The sequence below is a fragment of the Limanda limanda genome, chromosome 19, assembly GCF_963576545.1.
Source record: "Limanda limanda chromosome 19, fLimLim1.1, whole genome shotgun sequence".
NCBI lineage: Eukaryota > Metazoa > Chordata > Actinopteri > Pleuronectiformes > Pleuronectidae > Limanda > Limanda limanda.
In genome coordinates, this window is record NC_083654.1 from 6,912,284 (window position 1) to 6,931,265 (window position 18,982).

At 42.6% G+C, this 18,982-nt stretch overlaps 2 protein-coding genes across 2 annotated transcripts; both read right to left on the bottom strand.

Moving 5' to 3' along the window:
- Positions 1 to 1,273: 1,273 nt before the first annotated feature.
- Positions 1,274 to 4,638, bottom strand: LOC133025551 (counting factor associated protein D-like). The gene is made up of 7 exons (XM_061092241.1): positions 4,569 to 4,638; positions 4,103 to 4,162; positions 3,923 to 4,015; positions 3,222 to 3,394; positions 2,264 to 2,522; positions 1,991 to 2,186; positions 1,274 to 1,861 (listed from the first exon to the last, which is right to left on the bottom strand). Exons 1-7 carry the CDS (start codon positions 4,600 to 4,602, stop codon positions 1,726 to 1,728), a joined length of 951 nt encoding a protein of 316 aa, XP_060948224.1. The 5' UTR covers positions 4,603 to 4,638; the 3' UTR covers positions 1,274 to 1,725.
- Positions 4,639 to 7,155: 2,517 nt separating this feature from the next.
- Positions 7,156 to 18,982, bottom strand: sh3bp5a (SH3-domain binding protein 5a (BTK-associated)). The gene is made up of 9 exons (XM_061092896.1): positions 18,651 to 18,982; positions 18,146 to 18,208; positions 15,284 to 15,412; positions 10,950 to 11,114; positions 10,099 to 10,229; positions 9,779 to 9,821; positions 9,379 to 9,595; positions 8,892 to 9,263; positions 7,156 to 7,799 (listed from the first exon to the last, which is right to left on the bottom strand). The coding sequence occupies exons 1-9, from the start codon at positions 18,732 to 18,734 to the stop codon at positions 7,627 to 7,629; spliced, it is 1,377 nt and encodes a 458-aa protein (XP_060948879.1). The 5' UTR covers positions 18,735 to 18,982; the 3' UTR covers positions 7,156 to 7,626.

An 18,982-nucleotide genomic window follows, 5' to 3' on the forward strand; every position in this document is an offset into this window, starting at 1 on the left:
GGATGTATGGTGAAGAGGCCACACGTCTGGATGGGCACATCAAGATGGCTGCTACATCAGACATGAATTTTTTATTTTATTAATTATTTTTTATTTTTTAAATTAAGTCATTTCAAAAGCATTCTCCTGTGGTGTCTCACTCTCTTCATCCCTGAGCTTCCTTATACACAACCTGAAATGTACATACAAAGTGTAAATATGGCACTAGATGTCAGTGTTTGACACCATATGGACACGGTACTTCCCAGTATTACCAATCAGCTCTGTGAGACTTGAGTTCAGAGCTATTCTGAAACCCACATTGAAATCACAGGATGCAGAGTAATTGAAAGGCAGCAGGCTTTAGGAAACGTGTACAGACAGCGAGAGGAAAGAAAAGGACCAGGGGAGAGTGTTACAGAGTAAAAGACACTGTGCTGCACTGAACTCAGTCAGGAGCTGCAGGTTAACAGCTGAGCAGGCCGCAGGACAGGAAAACAGCCAGTGTGGGTTCAATGCACAACAAACTGCTGAAAGGTATAGAGAGAGAGACAGAGAGAGAGAGAGAGAGAGAGAGAGAGAGAGAGAGAGAGAGAGAGAGAGAGACAGAGAGAGAGAGAGAGAGAGAGAGAGAGAGAGAGAGAGAGAGAGACAGAGAGAGAGAGAGAGAGAGAGAGAGAGAGAGAGAGAGAGAGAGAGAGAGAAACTCTGCTGGCAGGAAATGTCTTTTTCTATTGTGTACTTTGTTGAACTTTTCAGGAAACAGAATTACATCTGATGATAAACGAATAAAATGGAAAAGGAAAGCTTGGCAGGAACATGAAAACTTTATGTTTGTAGCAGTCACCAATGGCTTAGTTAGGTCATGGTCTGTTGTTCAGATTACTAAATTCTAATTAGAATGATGAACACTTTGTTCTCAATGAAATACATAAAAAAATGTCTGTCCTAAGCCATTAATTACCTCCACCGAGGACGTCATGTTTTTATTTGGTCTGTTTGCAAGAAGTTCTTGTCAATTCCATCAGGATATAATCAAATCCAGATATATTGTATTTTAATGTGATTTCATAAGAGATTGTTGGGCCTTGGCAGAGGTATGCAAAAAACACTTTCTCTTCAGTGACTGTTAGACACCCTTAGTGTCTATGAGACAGCTAGACTACCCCCCCCCCCCTCCCTCCACACACAAACAAACAAACACACACTAATATAAACTTAAAGTATGGGATATTTTAAATGTTTACAAGGAACAATCTGCCGAATCCAAAACAAATTTTGACAAACACTAAAATGTTACATGAAGCACATGTTTATTGCTCATTTATTGTTAAACAATGACAACAGTAACCACAAATCATTGTTCATATAAAAGAATAGAGGGGTATAAATGTAGAATATCTGTACTACAGGGAAGCACTTGAACGTTTATCAAAAAACAGACACAAAAAATAATAACTGCATCTGCCTTACATACGAATCACCACAGATGGTGATTTTCATGTCACACTCAAGAATACATACTCACTCATTCACAAATATCAATGGAAGACTATTTAGATTTCTCAACCGGTTCAGTCCCATGTTATGTCTCTTTAGTTTAGTGCTCATTTGTAAATGTACCATAAAGCCTCCAGTCATGTGAGTCGGGCACTTTCACCCATTCATAAATCTCGGAGTGGAAGCGGAGACCTTTATTTGGAGTCATGATGCCTAGTTCTGACCTGGTGCGATCTGCGAAAGGGTTCACACCCACAGAGAAAGACAGCCCAGCCATTTCCTCCTTCCTGTCATGATGCCTAGTTCTGACCTGGTGCGATCTGAGAAATGGTTCACACCCACAGAGAAAGACAGCCCTTTTCGGTTCGTTGAGTGAATAAACCTACAGGAGGGACAAAAGTTACCAGGTCATGAAAAATCCTGCAATGAAAACTTAAATCATGTCTTAAAGATGACCATGTCCTAGAAGAAATTCTGCAAGGACACAGCTCTTCGGTATTTTTCGTCTCACCGAAGACTATGAAGAAAAGCCTTCTCCCTCTTCTCATGTTCAATTTCATCGCTGTACTGACGCTGAAACTTCTCCTTGAAATGGCTGAACATGTTATGTAAGTGACCGGAGGCCGAGGTGTCGATGAGGTCTCTCATTGGATTGGCCAACATGTGGTGCTCCACTCCTGGACCAGGAAATCCCTCACAGCTCATAGCTAAAAGGGAAACAATTTAAATGCGTTCTTTACGCTTGTATATGTACAGTTTGTAAGTAAAGCAGGAGGCCACATACCTTCAGGCAGGGAGAAGTCTTTGGGGTCCACATGAGTACTGAACTCCTTGTAGTCCACCCAGTATTTATCATAGTGAGACCCCAGCAGTGTGTTGTATCCCATCATCTCATAGTGGAGAGGAGTATTAGTCTCTTTTCCATCAGCGCCCGTATCTGAACGGGTCACCCACAGTGTGTAGGTGTTCTTCTTGTTACCCACAGTGGTCACATTCTGCCAGACTTCACACAGGGAACATTTGTAATACTCCCGTCTCAGGAACTACATTTTTATTTGCAAGAGAACAGATGGTGGGAGGATTTTAAAAAACAGCAATGCATTAAGGTTAAATAAATATTTTAAGTAATGAATTATGGGTTATGGTTTGAGATGACCGATACATTATACAATTTACACTTTATGTTAAGAGGATGAAGTAGCCCTGTTTAACCCCAGTCCTCAACACTTCTATGCGTTTGCATTAGTGCAAAGCTGGGAGACTATGGAAAAAGTCACAATGAACTTAAATCTCACTCATTAAGAATGCAGTGTCACTGACTCTATAAAAGCTCTACTGCCATTTAAGTAAATATCCAATCTCACTTCCCCACTCTATATTTATAACTGTGTTCACGTACTGTTTTTACACAGTCTGAGTTTGCAGCTGTGTTCAATGTTTGTATCTGTGTGTGTGTCGGTTCGAGCAAGCAGAGTCAGGAGCGGCCGATTCCAATAATGAGCTGCAGATCAAATATGAAGAAAGATTTGAACTAACGACAAATGTGGGTGCCTTCAGACCTGAACTTAGCGCTGACCACTTATGATCTTATCACTCAGGACGGACATTTACCAGGTATCATGCAGCGAAAACTTCTCTCACAGTCTTCAAGTTGGTTTACGCTGATAGGAATAATAATTACTCGAATAACTGTTTAGTGTTTAAAACCTATACATTGAGGGTTTTCTAATGTGCATACACACCTGGAAGCCCTGCACATCAGGCAGCGATGCCTGCGGTGTGACAGTTTCATTCTTTGTTCCGTTGACCAGAAAGCACCTCTTCACATTCTTATCAATCTCTGTGGTCTCAGAGCCGATCTTATAGGAAACGCCCCACGGCTCCTCGGCCGCCAGCTGGTATGTGGACACTTTGCCTGTGGGCGATCAAGAGGAGAGACGTTAAACACTTACAAAACTATTGTCTCCTTACCGCATCTCTCCTGACCAGTGTCTGTTCTAAAACAACAATATACCACAGTGACCAACAGCAGAGTGGCTTGTTAACACTCACAAGTTGATGACAATGTCACATATGCATAGGTGATCAGGTACAAGTTAGTTTTAGCTTTATTGCGTAGCTCTGAAGCTCTACATGTGCACCCCGAACGAGAGGGTCAGAAAGAGACTGACAAGGCTGGTACACGCTTTATGGACTTCGAAAGTCCACCTTTTGACAGTCCACAGTTTAGAAACAAACACTTCAAAAAGTCACATGAATTTGGAACATGATTCAACAGTTAAGTTCCCCCTGAATGGCTTATTCATTATTTTTCATTTCCTTGTTTGTGTAGCAAGTGGTGTGGAACACATCCTGATACACAGTGTACTCAGTTTCACATAACTAATCCAGCCAAGCAGGGACAAATGCACAGTCAGATTTCAGAGAAAAGCAGCTTTCTTACCATGATAATAGTCTATGCGGCTGGACTTTGCAGCAAGATCTATCCAGGCCTCAAAGGGCTCCTTGATCTCAGAATAGGGCAGAGAGATCACTCCTGTAATGGAAATGTAACAGTTTAGTAATGAGGTTAAATCCTGAGAACAAGATTATATGATAATCCTGCTGTGGTACAAAGTTTTACCTTTGACGTGATAGCTGCTCCCAAAGTCTGGAGGGGAAGGGACGACTTTTCTTTGTGAGGCTGAAAACACACAACTCGTGCTTTACATAAACTTCACAGGACCGACAAGCTAAAAATAACTTCATACTTCAGACTATAAATGTAACAGGGCCGATGTGAATATTGATGATTGATTCATTGATTAGACTACAGTATTAATTGGTACCATAAACAGGTTTCAAATGATTATGAATTTATAGCTATAAGCACGTAACTGCTTAATTGACAGTAATTTGGATTGAGTTTGGTTTAAGTGCAAACAAAACCATAAGTCCGAAGCAGATGTGCTTCACTTAATAATTATTTATTATTATTTTTGACAACAGTTTCACTCGTATCTGAAACCACTGTTCAGCAACCTGAGGTGACTTACTGCTCTGTTAGCATGTAGCTAGCCCAAAGGGCTAAACGAAAAGTGGTACTTTACCTGGGACAGCTACTGGGAAGAAGCAGGCCCACATCCCTTCTGCTGTGAGCTCAGAGAACCAGGAGAAACCACACAGTCACAGCAAAGTCAGATAACAACACAGGACTCTGCATTTACCAAGAGCCTGACTCCCTCTGTCAGCCAATCACATCGTTGCATGGAGGAGTGTAAGCCAATCAGAGACGAGAGTCCAGTCTTATCCGTTAGGACATCTTGACTGACCTTTAACCATCAATTATTGATTTGAGGAATAATTTGGATTTTCAAAAGTTACTCAATAAAATATTACAAGTAATGAAAATATTTAGACTAGATTCATTTTACACATCATATTACAATACACAACATGAGACAGGGGCATATATAAATATAAATAAAATAGGAATAAAAACAGCATTCAAATGACCATAGCAGAATAAATGAGAGGTGTTGACATAGTAGGCTTTGGTAGTTTGCCTGGAGGAAATAAACTAATATTGATTAAGTGGCTACTGAGTAGAGAAAAAGGCCGTATGTAAAGAAAGCAGTGAAAACCCATTTCAGCAAATGAAAGAAAAAAAAGATGAATATTTAATCTAAATAATGAGATAGTATTTCAAATTATGACAAAGTAAGTCACAATAAAATAATAAGTATAGATTATGAGATATTTAGTCATAATAATTCAATAGTAAGTTATTACTCTAAGATATTAGGTTAACTAAGAATTGGGCTTCCCAAGTGAGTGTATCAGCAGGAGACATTTAAACAGTTGAAAACACTAAATTCAGCAGGACTTATGGGAAAGTTTGCATAATCTAAATTAACTGTCTCAAGGATTTAACTTTGTAAAAAAAAAAAAACTTTACTATTGAATGAGAAATTCTGACAAAATGTCACATTTCAAAGTTCCCAAGGTTTTCAATTCATGATTTGAAGATGAATGGTGAGGAGGCCACACATCTGGATGAGCACATCAAGATGGCTGCTACATCAGACTCACATGAATTTTGTATTTTATTATTTGTTTTTTCTTTTTTAAATTAAGTTATTTAAAAAGCATCCTCCTGAGATGTCTCACTCTCTTCATCCCTGTGCTTCCTCATACACGACCTGAAATGTACATACTATGGGTAAATATGGCACTAGATGTCAGTGTTTGACACAATATGGTTGGGTACTTCCCAGTATTACCAATCAGCTCTGTGAGACTTGAGTTCAGAGCTATTCTGAAACACACATTGAAATCAGAATGCAGAGTAATTAAAAGGCGGCGGTCTTTAAGAAACATGTACAGACAGCGAGAGGAAAGAAAAGCACCAGGGGAGAGTGTTACAGAGTAAAAGACACTGTGCTGCACTGAACTCAGTCAGGAGCTGCAAGGCAACAGCTGAGCAGGCCGCAGGACAGGAAAACAGCCAGTGTGGGTTCAACCTACATCAAACTGCTGAAAGGTATAGAGAGAGAAACTCTGCAGGCAGGAAATGTCTTTTCCTATTGTGTACTTTGTTGCACTTTTCAGGAAACAGAATTACATCTCATGATAAACGTATTAAATGGAAAAGGAAAACTTGGCAGGAACATAAAAACTATATGTTTGTAGCAGTCACCAATGGCTTATTTAGGTCATGATCTGTTGTTAATAAATTTAAAATTATAATTAAAATACTGAACACTTTGTTCCCAATGAAAAAAAAATGTCCTAAGGCATAAATTACCTCCACCGAGGACCTCATGTTTTCATTTAGTCTGATTGCAGAAAGTACTTGTCAATTCCATCAGGATATAATCAGATCCAGATATATTGTATTTAAATGTGATTTCACAAGAAATTGTTGGGCCTTGGCAGAGGTATGCAAAAAAACACTTTCTCTTAAGTGCCCTTACTGTTTATGAGACAGCTAGACTACCGCCCTCCACAAACAAAAAAACACACACACACAGACTATTTTAACCTTAAAGCAGGGGATATTATATGTTTATAAGGAACAATCTGCCGTATCCAAAACAAATTTTGACAAACACTAAAATGTTACATGAAGCACATGTTTATTGCTCATTTTGTGTTAAACAATGACAACAGTTACCACAAAACATTGTTGATATACAAGAATAGAGGGGTATAAATATAGAATATCTGTACTACAGGGAAGTACTTGAACGTTTGTCAAAAAATAGACACAAAAAAATAAAAAAATAAAAACTACATTTGCCTCACATACAAATCACCACAGACGGTGGTTTTCATGTCACACTGAGGAATACATAGACTCACTCATTCACAAATATCAATGGAGGACCGTTTCGATGTGTCTCCAGGTTCAGTCACATGTGCTCAGAGTGCTGCTCGTACTTCAGTTTCTTCCTTGACAACTATTACTTAGAAATAGGTTCCACATTCTGCATCAAACTGACAGTGGGGGTTTTAAAAATCAAGGAAATGATTTAGATGATTTTCTTTTTTCCTCCTGTTTGATAACTTATGTGGAAATTTGGAGCCAAAGACAAAGCCTCACTCTTCATATTAATGCAAAATGTCTTTCGGTGCTGCAGCGTGACGAATTCTGACATCAAGTAAAGTTAATCATATTAACTTTGCCACACACTGTTACAGAGAGGAGCAGCAGCCTCTATGATATGCCGCACTGCTTTAATTCACAAAAAGAAGATGGTGATCGTCACACAGAAACAGAGCTATAGTGAAATCAGCTTTCTTATATGAAGCAAGGAGGTTTATGGGTAATGTAGTTTACTGAATAACCCTGTCACTAATAGTGTTGTGAAATACAGACCACCACTAATACTGTCCCTACTCATATTTGTTTATAATACGCTCACAATTTATTCACAGTAACACTTATATACTGTTGGTCAAATACACGACATACAGCACCATTAATGTGACACCATCTGATGAGTATTGTGATATATTTCCAGCTCGGTCTGGAGTGAGCAGCTCGATCTCTCATTGCTGACAACGAGCACTTTATCCTGCCCTGTGCCGCATCTTCTGCCAAGGAGTCCAGTCTGCGACCTGACACCGGGCGCGCCGAGTGTTTTAAGGGATGACGGACGCTCGTCAGACGCTGTCGAGCAGCACAATGCCAGAATCTGAGCTGGAGGATGCTACTTCAGGGTTGATGTACTGGGGGTCTTGTTCGTCTCCAGAGTGTCCTTGTTTTTGTGCAACAGTCAAGGTTAGCTTGCTCAGACCGGCTTCTAGTGTGGCCTCTGCTCCCTCTGCTCTGTCACCTGGAACACACACACAGGAAGGAAGAGCAGCCGCTCGTTAATACATCTGCAAGCTAAACCAGGGCTACTTATTAAAACCCAAACATTGGCCAGAAAGATTAAATTATGGTGTTTGCAAATTATAAAAACAACTAGTGTAGAGACTGTTCTAAACCTGCCTGTTTGGAATGGGCTTTTTTAAGGTCTGTGTTGATGTTGGTTTCATTTTCTGAAGGTGAAAAAGTGACCTGCAGTAATTTAGCCATGTCAAGTTAAGTTGGACTGCTCAACCCTGAAGCTGCTCCACCGCTGCTGCACAATGGGCGTTTTTTTCACCAGTTTTTTCAAAGTTCAGTGGAGCTGAACTCAGTACAAAGTACCCCAAACTGGAGAATCAATTGTTGACCATATCACTTATGCTGGTGAGTCCCAGTCGACACTGCAACAGTGCACTGGTCACTGATTGCCAGTTTATACAAAGTTCAATAATATTGAACCTATCTCGTGTCCATGAAGGGTTCTCAAGATATGCGGGCCGAATACAGAGAGACATTATTGGAAAATCAGTAGATTGATGTAGAGCAGAAATGATAAATAATACTCAAATTGATTAAGTAAAGCCTTTCAATTTCATTCTTTTCAAGCAGATTTGATAGTTCTGAGAAAAGATATTAGCTCCTGCATCTCATATAATTTGCTAAAGCAGCTTTCACACATGCACAGCAACCCTGAACTTTTCCAACCCTATGTTAAATCAAACATTAAACAGACATCACTACAAAGTCTGTTTCAAATCTGAATGCCAAATGTTTGGAGAATATTGTCAGGAGGATTCACAGCAAGAGATTGGTTGCATTGAGGATATCATTTTTTTTTATCCTGATTGCTGCACGCTCAACCCAAGAGCAACCCTTCACCTGAACCCCACAGCATCCCCAACAGGTGTGAACAAGTCTGACCCACACAGGGCGAAAAGGTGTTTAAATTTTTTTTCTAAAAGCTAATATATCTTTTTAATGCTCCAAAACTAAAATTTCAAACAGATTGGATGAGTCGTGGCATCAAAAGGCAACAAACAACAGCATGGTGACGTGACAAACACAACATACACACCTCTCTCCTGGTCGCAGTCTGGAGAGGAAGCTCCGCTGCACTGGCTGCGAGGGCCAAGGAGAGGTGAGGCATGCCCAGAACCGCACGCCGAGTCTAAGTCATGAGAGCTGCTGGGGCTCACTGACTTCAGGCTCCCGGAACAGGAGGAGGAGGAGGGGACGGAGGGCAAGGTGGAGATGTAGGAGAGGGGGTGAGGGCTGGGAGTGTCGAGGGGGTAAGGGCTGGGCGTGTCGAGGGGGGTGGAGGCGGAGGTGGAAGGATGGGAGGAGGAAGAAGACGCTGACGAGGGAAGGGCTTCTGGTGAGGAGGTGTTGGTCTCCTCCTCTGAGCTGCCGCTGTGACTGCCCTCTTCGTCCATTGACACTGACACCACTGTAACACACAGATATGAACATTAAACATGCAGACACAAAGATGCAACACAATTAACAATACATAACAAACATGTGGATCGATGAAATGAATGGCGAGCTTTGGTTACACTCACTTGACAGGCCGTCTGACTCCATCTTGAAGTTGGCGATGTCCTCGTTGCTTCCATCTCCCTCGGCACCCACACCCTGCTCCCTGGTTCCCATGGCGAGGGAGCGTCGCTGGGCATGTATCTCCTCTGAGATGCTCTCAAGGCTGCGTAGCGCTTCGCGGTACTCGGCCTTCGCGACCACAAGTTTGGCCTGATGCTCGTCGACCTGACGCTTTAGTTGCTATGAGAAATAAAAACACAACTTCTAAGTAAAACTATGTGTATATAATGTATGTACTTTAACATCAATCTGTGTGTCTATCTATCTATTTTATATAAGTGAGCATGGCATTTGGCCAAATACCAAATGGAAAATGCTATGCATCTCAAATCATGTCTTTTGTACGAAGAGTACATTATGTACCTCAAGCTGTAGATAGTACTTGGCTTTCAGCTCGAAATATGGTCTGCAGGGGAGAAAAAGAAGAAAAAGTGAGAGAGAGGGCATGAGAAACTGCCTGAAGAATAACACTCCTCAATGAGCAGTCACATTCCTTGGCTCTTACAAAGGGTGTACACCCCAGCACTGCGCAACCAACGCATGAAACATCTGGATTGCATCAGATGACATGAACGTAGGCCCTCTTTCGCTCTCTCACACACACAAACACACTCGCACACAAAGAGGCCTAAGCAGAGGGAAGCTCAAGTCAAGTCGATCGCAGAGGAAACAAAAGACCAGACCTGGATTTGTTGATGGAGCGTTTGAGCTTCTTCTCCAACTGCCTCATGTGGCTGATACAGGAGTTGTAGTTGGCTGCCGTCTTCCTGTGCTCGACCTCGCAGCGTGTTCTCGCTTGCTCGGCCTCCATCACCTGAACAAACCAGAAAGACAGTTAGGCCCAAAACAACAGGCTGACAAGTCCAACGATATCATCAGCCAACTAATTCAACAAACATCTATCTGTCTGTATATGGAATGCATATCTCCTGTTCATCTAATCGGTGTCACTCATGGCATGTATATTCTTAGTGGTCATGGGCAGTGCAGTGTAGAGTTTGGTGTGATTTGGGCAAGCAATGCATACTTTTTTTAATTTCACATAATCATATAGACCCAGACATTCACGGGTAAGGCGGGTGCTGATCTCTGTCATGGCAACAAAATTCATAGAATCACTTTCTCTTTTTCAAATCGTCTTCAAAGTGAACTTGTGAACTTAGGTCTTGTGTCAATGGCTTTACAGAGCTCTGAAATAGCCGACAAACTGTGTATGAAAAACGGAAGTTACGCAAATCTTGACTGTGAGTAGTAATAAAGCAAATGCAGTTTCATTTTGTGCTGTGCACACAACATCCAGCACAAAAAACAATAACAAGATAACAAGTGACAGTATGTAGAAGAACTGGTTTTGGAGGACTCACTAATGACAGGAACTAATTCTGAAATAGCTCCAGAGCATCAACACGGACCAAGAGTACAGTCCATTACAAACAGGCAGGTTTAGAGCAGGCACAGTGCCTACATTGATTAACTCCACTCTCACTATATGTCAGTAGTAGTATTTTCTAGCTGTCTTGTGTCCTGTGCCTACCCTCTGTGTGGCATGGTTGAGCATTTCCTGCCAGGCGGAGTCAAACTGGCGGCTCTCCTCCTCGAGGAGCCGCTCCTCGGCGAGGGCTATGGTTTCCTTGGCCGCCCGCAGGATCTCCACCGCCCGCTGGAACTCCTGAGTGGCCTTCTGGGCTTCAACCTGGGCCTGGAGTTCAGGGAGAAGGGTGGTTATTATCTTTTTAAATAAAATAAAACCAGCCTACAGGTGGAGAATATTAAAGCTGTGAATCTCACACTTTCACGATAGACTGGGATTTCGCTCGATTCTGTTGTGATGAGAAGTGACAAGTATGAAAATGCTGAGAGAAAGGTTAAACCACCATGCTCGTTCCAGGTTTGAATGTGTTCAAGTGTTCAATTTTGACATGCAAGTTGATCAAATTCCTTCTCACATGGTGTGTATGCAGCAGGAGGCCCTGTTCCTCATGACAGGAAGAGGGGCGAAGGACCTTTGCAGCACACACACCCAAACAGATCACCCAACAGACAAATACAGGCTTTGTCACTACGAAAATCTGACACATTGTCAGTGGGCTCCTCCTGCCCACAGTGACATTCAATGGGAGGATTATTCCCGACACGCTGCTACATATTTGGACCCACTCTCCCACCCTCCGACCAGCATCACTAAAAGGTCAGCTTATTGGATGAACACAAAGATCAAGCTATACAGTAACTCCAGTCAGACTATGTCCAATAACATTAACATAATCAGAAAAATCTGTCTGGCTGGGGATTTCTTATCTGTAAATCCAATAGACACATTTATCTTGGAAAAAGGTAAAATGGAGGATAACGTCATCAGTGGGATTTAAATGTCAACACATGATGGGGACTGATAAAATGGCTGTGCTATTGTTGCAGCTAAATGGCCATTTTAACTGCAGAATAAACACATTTTCTCCCTGTTGAAACATAAATCATTCCACTGTGCAACTGTTTGAAATCCAAATGTGCAGTCTTTCACAATATAACCAGGGGAACAGGGAGAATATTATCTACAGAAGGGTAATCGTCAGTTAAAATATCTACAGTACGACTTGTGACCTCTACACAGCATGCACCGGTATTTTATCAGCCAAAACATGTACAGATTTAAGTGATCAAAAATTACTTAGTATAAGGCTGAGATGTAAGCATATCCAAATACTGCATGGTGTGTTCACATCATATCTGATAAACCGATAAAACTGCCTGCAGCCGAGTAGGAAAAACACTTCAAATTGGAAAATACATGAAAATAAAGAGTTTTGGATTTACACTGTTTGTATCAGGTTTTTACTCGGTTATGAAGTGCTGAAAATAACATTAAGCAGCAAATAAAGCTAATTTAACTTCTTCTCCCAAATAGTCAGTGTAGTTCCCCCAGCTGTTACATTTTTCTCACGGCCCCCCCGACACTCTGTTACATTGACCTCTCTGACTTGACCCCTGCCAGTGTCAGCCATGCTTACGATAAGGGTTCTAACAGTGACGTGCGCAAGCGGTTGTCTGCATCGTCTCACACAAAGGTATAGAAACCACAAAACTGGCAACTACTGTGTTGGCGTAAGCCGGACATCTGAGAAGTGCAGTGATTAGATATGTTATCCAGGGTTGCCACGGCTCCTTTGAGAAAGAGAGGAGATAGAAGACGGGAGGGGAGGGGTGGGGAGATAACTGCTGCTCCATGCATGTAATCTGTTAGTTTGACAAACTGGCAAAGATGAATCCCTCCTCTATTCGTCTCTCGTCCTGACCCATTTCCCAGGCTCAGAGGAGGGGGGTTGGATGCAGGGAAAACAGAAGGAGGATGATGGATATTTGATGAGGAAGAAACTATGAGGAAGGAATAGAGAAGGAACTCTTGTTTTTTATCAGGTTGGAGGTAAAACGTACCCGTCCACCACAGGACTTCCTGCACACACTTCCTTTGTCATTAGTGTGTATCGCTAACAGCTACAGCAGGGGATCAGTGTTGTCATTACCTAAGCTGACAGAAGACAGGGACTGTGTAAGTCTCAGGCTACATCCAGACTACCACATTATAGTATGAAAACAGGGTTCTCTAGCCAAAATAATCTCTTGCCACTAGCGTTTACAATAATGTACATCATGTACGCATGTAAACATTATTGTAAAATGCAGAATTTAACTGCATATCAGCTGTTAACAAAGATAACAGGGTGAAAAACACGTGTAATTGATTATCCATGCCGCGTTCTAGCTGAGGCTGATGCAGGTTGTTTTCTTCCCGAATGGGAGTGATCATGTGATAGGAGCTGAACGTAACAGTGAAGTGACCAGAAAGACCTAATCAGCAAGCGGTGATGGGTGTATACGTCATCGTTTCGGCCCAGACTGAAACACGGCCCTGGAGTTTTAAGACGATAACAGGATCAGCCGTGTTTCCAAACAACTTGATGTGGCAGCTCAAAAACTTCAGTAGTGTGGACACCAGGAGTATCTGTCACAGAGCTGATGATTTCTCATGATTAGTGCGGTTGTTGCCTCAGTCTTACTCAAATGAATTAAACAGGTGAAAAATCTTTACCACAATGATGAGTCACTCAGATCAGAAGGCAGAGGACACAAAATCCTGCTCAAGCATGTGACAGCATGCAAATGACGAGCTTTGTCATCTGTTAATTAACATGATGTCATGGCCACCACATAATCTGACGCAGAAGAAAAAAACAAGAGGGTTTTAGTCTGAAACACCACAACAGCCACCTCACTATTTTGTACCATGACTCCTCCTGTCCCCCTACTACAGGGTATTGTTGTCATGTGTCACTTGTGTGTGTGTCTGTGTGTGTTGGTGTGATTTTGAATCCCTGTGTCGACACCGCTGCCCTGTCTGACACCTCCATCACTAGAGGCTCGGCCCATTTATAGTGTTGAGAGACGAGGGATGGAGGGTGAAGACGTAGAGAGAGGTGGAGCAGACGGGGGAAGGTGAGAGAGGGGACACGGGAGACAGACAGCCAGACAAACAGGCAGTGGTGCAGAAGAGAATGCTGGGTGAAAAAAGGACAGGACAGTGCAGGCAAATTCCTCCAGACCCCCCCACCCCACAAATTTGTTGGAATGTGGGGGAAAACCTGGGGGGCTGGGGATGAGGGATGAGTCTGGTTAATGGATGGGGGTTGAGGTAAGTGCATTATTGTGTGTGTCTGTGTGTGTGTGTGTGTGTGTGTGTGTGTGTGTGTGTGTGTGTGTGTGTGTGTGTGTGTGTGTGTGTGTGTGTGTGTGTGAGTGTGTGTGTGTGTGCGCGAGGGTCAATGAGGACAGGCATTGGAGCTCAAACACATGTTTTCCTAGTGAGTCCGTTGAAAATAGGTCACATATTAAATATTAAATATTCATCCATAAATCATGTCCAGACAATACGCTAGTTTAACCCAAGGCCTTTATCGGCTTTGCTCTGTTTAAACCCACGGATCATATACAACACACACACGCACATACACACACACACACATACACACACACACACACACACACACACACACACACACCACACACACACACACACACACACACACACACAGACACACACACACACAGCTAGAGGGGACTGTTGATCCCCACCATGTGAAAGCGAGTCCCATCAAAATTCAAAACCTTCCAGTAATCCCAAACACTCACATGCGAGTGTCAGGAGCAGGTATGGCAGTTTGTCATATTGCAACACAAATAAGGACCTACACACACACACACACACACACACACACACACACACATAAGGACACAGTCTATTTCAGTTTGACAGCTCAGCTCTGACACACAAATACCAGCCATCTGATGAATGACTCATAAGCTCCTTCCTTATTGGCTTGCAAAGGGGGTGCGCTGGACTAAAAATTTCTGGTGCTATCCAATCTTATCAGAGCCTCCGCAGGCTCGGGCAACTAGAGAGGAAAGGACGTGACCCACAGCAGAGGGAACAGATCAGTTTACTATGATAACCACTGGGGAACTCGCCCTACTGTATGTCTGCCCTGCAGCAGTGAAGTAAACCTCAAACTATTAAGAGTCTAAAACCACACAGAGCAGCAAAGAAAGCAAGTCAGATTATAAGAAATATGGCAGATATAGCTTGTGGGTGTGTGTGTGTTTGTATAAATAGAAATCACATGACTGAGCTCTCTTTAAGTAGATACAAGCTGAGCTCTTTAAACGTCTCATCACTAATCCTCAGTCAGTTTGCCCTCACATTCTCTATCTGAGTAACTCAATTCACCTCTCCTCTGTGAACACATGTGTTTGTATGTGTGTGTGTGTGTTTGTGTGTGTTTGCATACATGTGCACATGTATGCATGTGTGTGTACCTGTCTTGCTGCTTTGCGTGCTTCCCAATACGGTTTGGAGTCATCCACAGCTCGGCCAATCTTCTTCACCTGCTCGTCCAGCTTCACCGTTGCTTCCACCAGCACAGCGCGAAACCGCTGACGACAGTCCTACACACAAATACACACATCAAGATATGAGAGTCTGAACTTCTCCGACATTGTTAGCCTGAATCTGGGTTATTATGTATTTTGTTTTGTTTTTCAGCAGGAAAGACCCCAGCTGGCACCTAAGATGTTGGGGGTCTGATAAACCTGTGGTGGTCCGGCTTTAACAGAGGGTGTCTTGTAATTACAGAAACACAAAAAGACGCTAACGTACACAACTGATGATATTGTTGGATTGAACCATGGTCCCTCTGTGAGTTATGTCTCCCTCAGTAAATGTATTGATCCCTTAAATGTTCAAGTAACACCATCATGAGGTCTACATTTTAATTTGTCCAATATTTTATTTTGGTTCATAACTAACTACCTGCAAATCCAACGACATTACAACTATAGTTTGTGTTTAGTGCTAATAAGCTAATAATAACATTCTAACAAGCCAAACACAGAGGGTGAACATGTTGCATAGACTCAGCAAGGTGTGCATTATGTCAGAGCTGCTAGCATGGCTATAGACCCTTGTTAGCCTGCAGCTGAATCAATGGCCTTTCATCCAGGTCCAACCATTAACAAATGGGAAAAATCAGTGTTGGCCATTTACCCAGTACAATCTCTCCTGTCTTTAACATGTTAAGCACCGTCTACAAGTCTGAATGCCATTTGGCTTCAGCCACCCTGTTAGCCCGGATCTATTTGGCCTGGTGCCTCCAGAGTGGCTGCTCTAATTCAAGTCATCGTGAAAACCATTAGCCAAACACAAGCACGTGCATTTCACACGGCTGTAGCTCAGTTTAGCGTTTGGCCTTATCCCCTTTGTGCTGTTGAGCAAACCTTATATTCATTCTTTGGTGGTGAAATCATGGATTGGGAGATAACAAAATTGTTTTTACATTAAGCCCAAGCTGGTAGGCATTTAATCTATGTTATTCAAAAATGAGACCTGTCATCTTCTCAAATATATATATCAGTTAATATGTAAGTGTGTGTTTGTGTGTGTGTGTGTGTGTAGCAGTATCTTTGTTAGGACCATTTTAAGGCATAGGCCAACTGAGGACATTTTGCATATGCGTACATGTATATAACAGCAATTATATTGCAGGCTTATGACTTGTTTTGGGGGTTAGATTTAGGTTTAGGACTAGGGTTAGGCCTTAAAATGTGATGGTTAGGGTAAGGGGCTTGTGAATGCGTTATGCCAATGACTGTCCTCACTCAAGGTTGAAGTACAAGGTTTTGTGTGTCTATATGTTGCATTTTGCAGAATATGTTTTTGAAAGGCAGCAGCATCTGCATCCTGTCCATTAAACTGACAGAGAAATATAACAGTGCTAAAGAAGGAAATAAGGAGAGGGCGCTACAGGAAGCAAACTTCCTGTGACATCATTACGTTTTTCTTGACTTCCTGTTCCTGCGATGAGGTGGTGACGCAGCATGCAGTCTGAGAGGCAAAACCTGTGAGCTACTGATCACGTACTGTAGGTGGTCAAGAATGGCATAAATGCACACAGTCTTGGACTCTCTGTTTTTAGGTCACACTCACACTCACACGCACACACATACACTATCTTATCTTGCTGCCAGGGCATATAAGAGGTTTAGTCTATATTGGCAGAGTAGAGAATCCCATCTCTGAACATGATGTTAACCACAGCTTTTCCTGACTCCTCTCAATCTACTGTTCTTCTTCCTTAATCGACTCCAGACCTGGCAGGAAAGCAGCTCCGCAGCCTGACAGCTGCTCGTTCACATTCTTCATCTCCTTACTTTCAGTCCTGCTCCTTCATGAATTGCCCTCTTTCTCTGTGTATACGTCAATGTCCGTGTGTGTATGTATGTCAATGGCTCTATATGGACACAGCCGTTTCTCAGAAATATTGTCACGGCAATGAAAGAAATGTGACTTTTCAACTTGTGGCATGTAATTCACTAAAAGATGTGGGTAAAAAATAACCAGGGTCTACGATCCTGTCTCTAGCTGGAATGAAGCAATACATAATAATGGCTCAGCCTTGTGCATTCAGATGTTCTCTCTCACTGCCTCTGTTGTTCCATGTTCTCCAGCCCTGGTTGGTGGAGTTTGGACTGAAGGCCTAATGAGAAACAGAGGAGACCTACTTTGGGGAAACGAAAAACTGCAGCCTCTCTGTGGAATGTTTTAACTTTTTGTTGAACAGTAACCCCTCTAGCACACATTTAAATACATGTGAGTGCGGTTAGGGAAAAAACTGTATACTCTTTTTTTATGCTTCCCTTACAGCCTTTAAATGATGGGGAAAAGAGGACAGCGCTTGGTATTTAAACTATTTGAAATGTGCCATGCAAAGATTTTATTTAACATTTAGATTACTGTTATGCTCTACCCGAGCACTGGGAGCTTATTCAGTACAGTGTTATTAAGCAGGAGTGGCACTTCTTTTCCCACATTTTTTTCCTCAGAGGCAGCTCCTGCTTTTAGAAACATTTCCATTCCATGCGAATCACAGTATTTCAAAGCAATGAGCTCGTTGCTAGGCAAATTCCTAAAAAAACACGGAATGGTGTCGGAAACAAGATGAATTGACTCATAGCGCTGATTCATTTTTTCTTTTTTGACAGTTAAACGCAGGATTCTAAGTCTTTGAGAGAGTGAGAGAGAGAGGAGTGTTTTGCACGGCAGCTCTGCCCTGGGTGGAGGTGTTGTTTACCCATGCTGGGTGAGGCTGATGATGATGATGATAACAGTTTGTGTGAACTTACCTCGAGTTCGCTCTCCCAACGGTTAATGTCATCTGTAGACTGGTTTAACTTCTCCAGCTCCCCCTGTTTACACACAACATGGCAACATGGAAAGGCCCGGAGAGGGGGCGAGTTAGTTATGAAGAGATAATGTAACTGGAGGCAAAATTGTGTGTGTGTGTGTGTGTGTGTGTGTGTGTGTGTGTGTGTGTGTGTGTGTGTGTGTGTGTGTGTGTGTGTGTGTGTGTGTGTGTGTGTGTGTGAGAGAGAGAGAGAGAGAGAGAGAGAGAGGGACAAATTCAGTTTAAATCTATTTTCAACACATTTGGGCAGCTCATTTAATGACAATAAACTATCAAACTATGCAGAATAATTTCATTTCGTATGAGAAATGTGTGGGTGAAAAATACATTAGTCCAAACACCGTCCATCTAAATGTGATCCTCCTTTTCGTCATGTTTCCACATTTTCATTTCAATGTCACTTTCACATCTGGTCACATCTGGATCCGTTAAAAAGATCTCACCTGGATTCTTGGATCTACTTCTTCTTCCTCCTCCGCGCACTGCGACTCTTCCTCACAGTTGCTGTCGTTTCGTAAAGGATCCATTTTCGGGGGGCTCCGGGAGAAAGGAAAGCAGGGTCCTCTCTGCGAACAAAGCGCGACCCCCGGGTGCTGCGCTGGACAGCGGGGGGTGTCCAGCAATGATCCGCCCTCTCTAACCTTCACACCGGGCACTTCGCATGCTTCAGGCGCTGAAAGGCGTTCGAGGTGCGCGTAAAGGAGCGGGGCGCTGAGCTGTGTGCCCAGGGGCAGCGCGTCAGGACGCACGGAGAGGTGACTCCACACTTGGCACC

What these genes read in the sequence shown, in the direction of transcription:
- LOC133025551 (XM_061092241.1), bottom strand. Translation starts at nt 4,602, where the DNA reads ATGTGGGCCTGCTTCTTCCCAGTAGCTGTCCCAG. An exon ending in GAGCAGCTATCACGTCAAAG is followed by an intron (nt 4,016 to 4,102) that starts GTAAAACTTTGT and finishes TTTCCATTACAG; the next exon opens with GAGTGATCTCTCTGCCCTAT. An exon ending in CCGCATAGACTATTATCATG is followed by an intron (nt 3,395 to 3,922) that starts GTAAGAAAGCTG and finishes GATCGCCCACAG; the next exon opens with GCAAAGTGTCCACATACCAG.
- sh3bp5a (XM_061092896.1), bottom strand. Translation starts at nt 18,734, where the DNA reads ATGGATCCTTTACGAAACGACAGCAACTGTGAGGAAGAGTCGCAGTGC. An exon ending in AAGTAGATCCAAGAATCCAG is followed by an intron (nt 18,209 to 18,650) that starts GTGAGATCTTTT and finishes GTGTGTAAACAG; the next exon opens with GGGGAGCTGGAGAAGTTAAA. An exon ending in AGACTGCGACCAGGAGAGAG is followed by an intron (nt 7,800 to 8,891) that starts GTGTGTATGTTG and finishes TGTGTGTTCCAG; the next exon opens with GTGACAGAGCAGAGGGAGCA.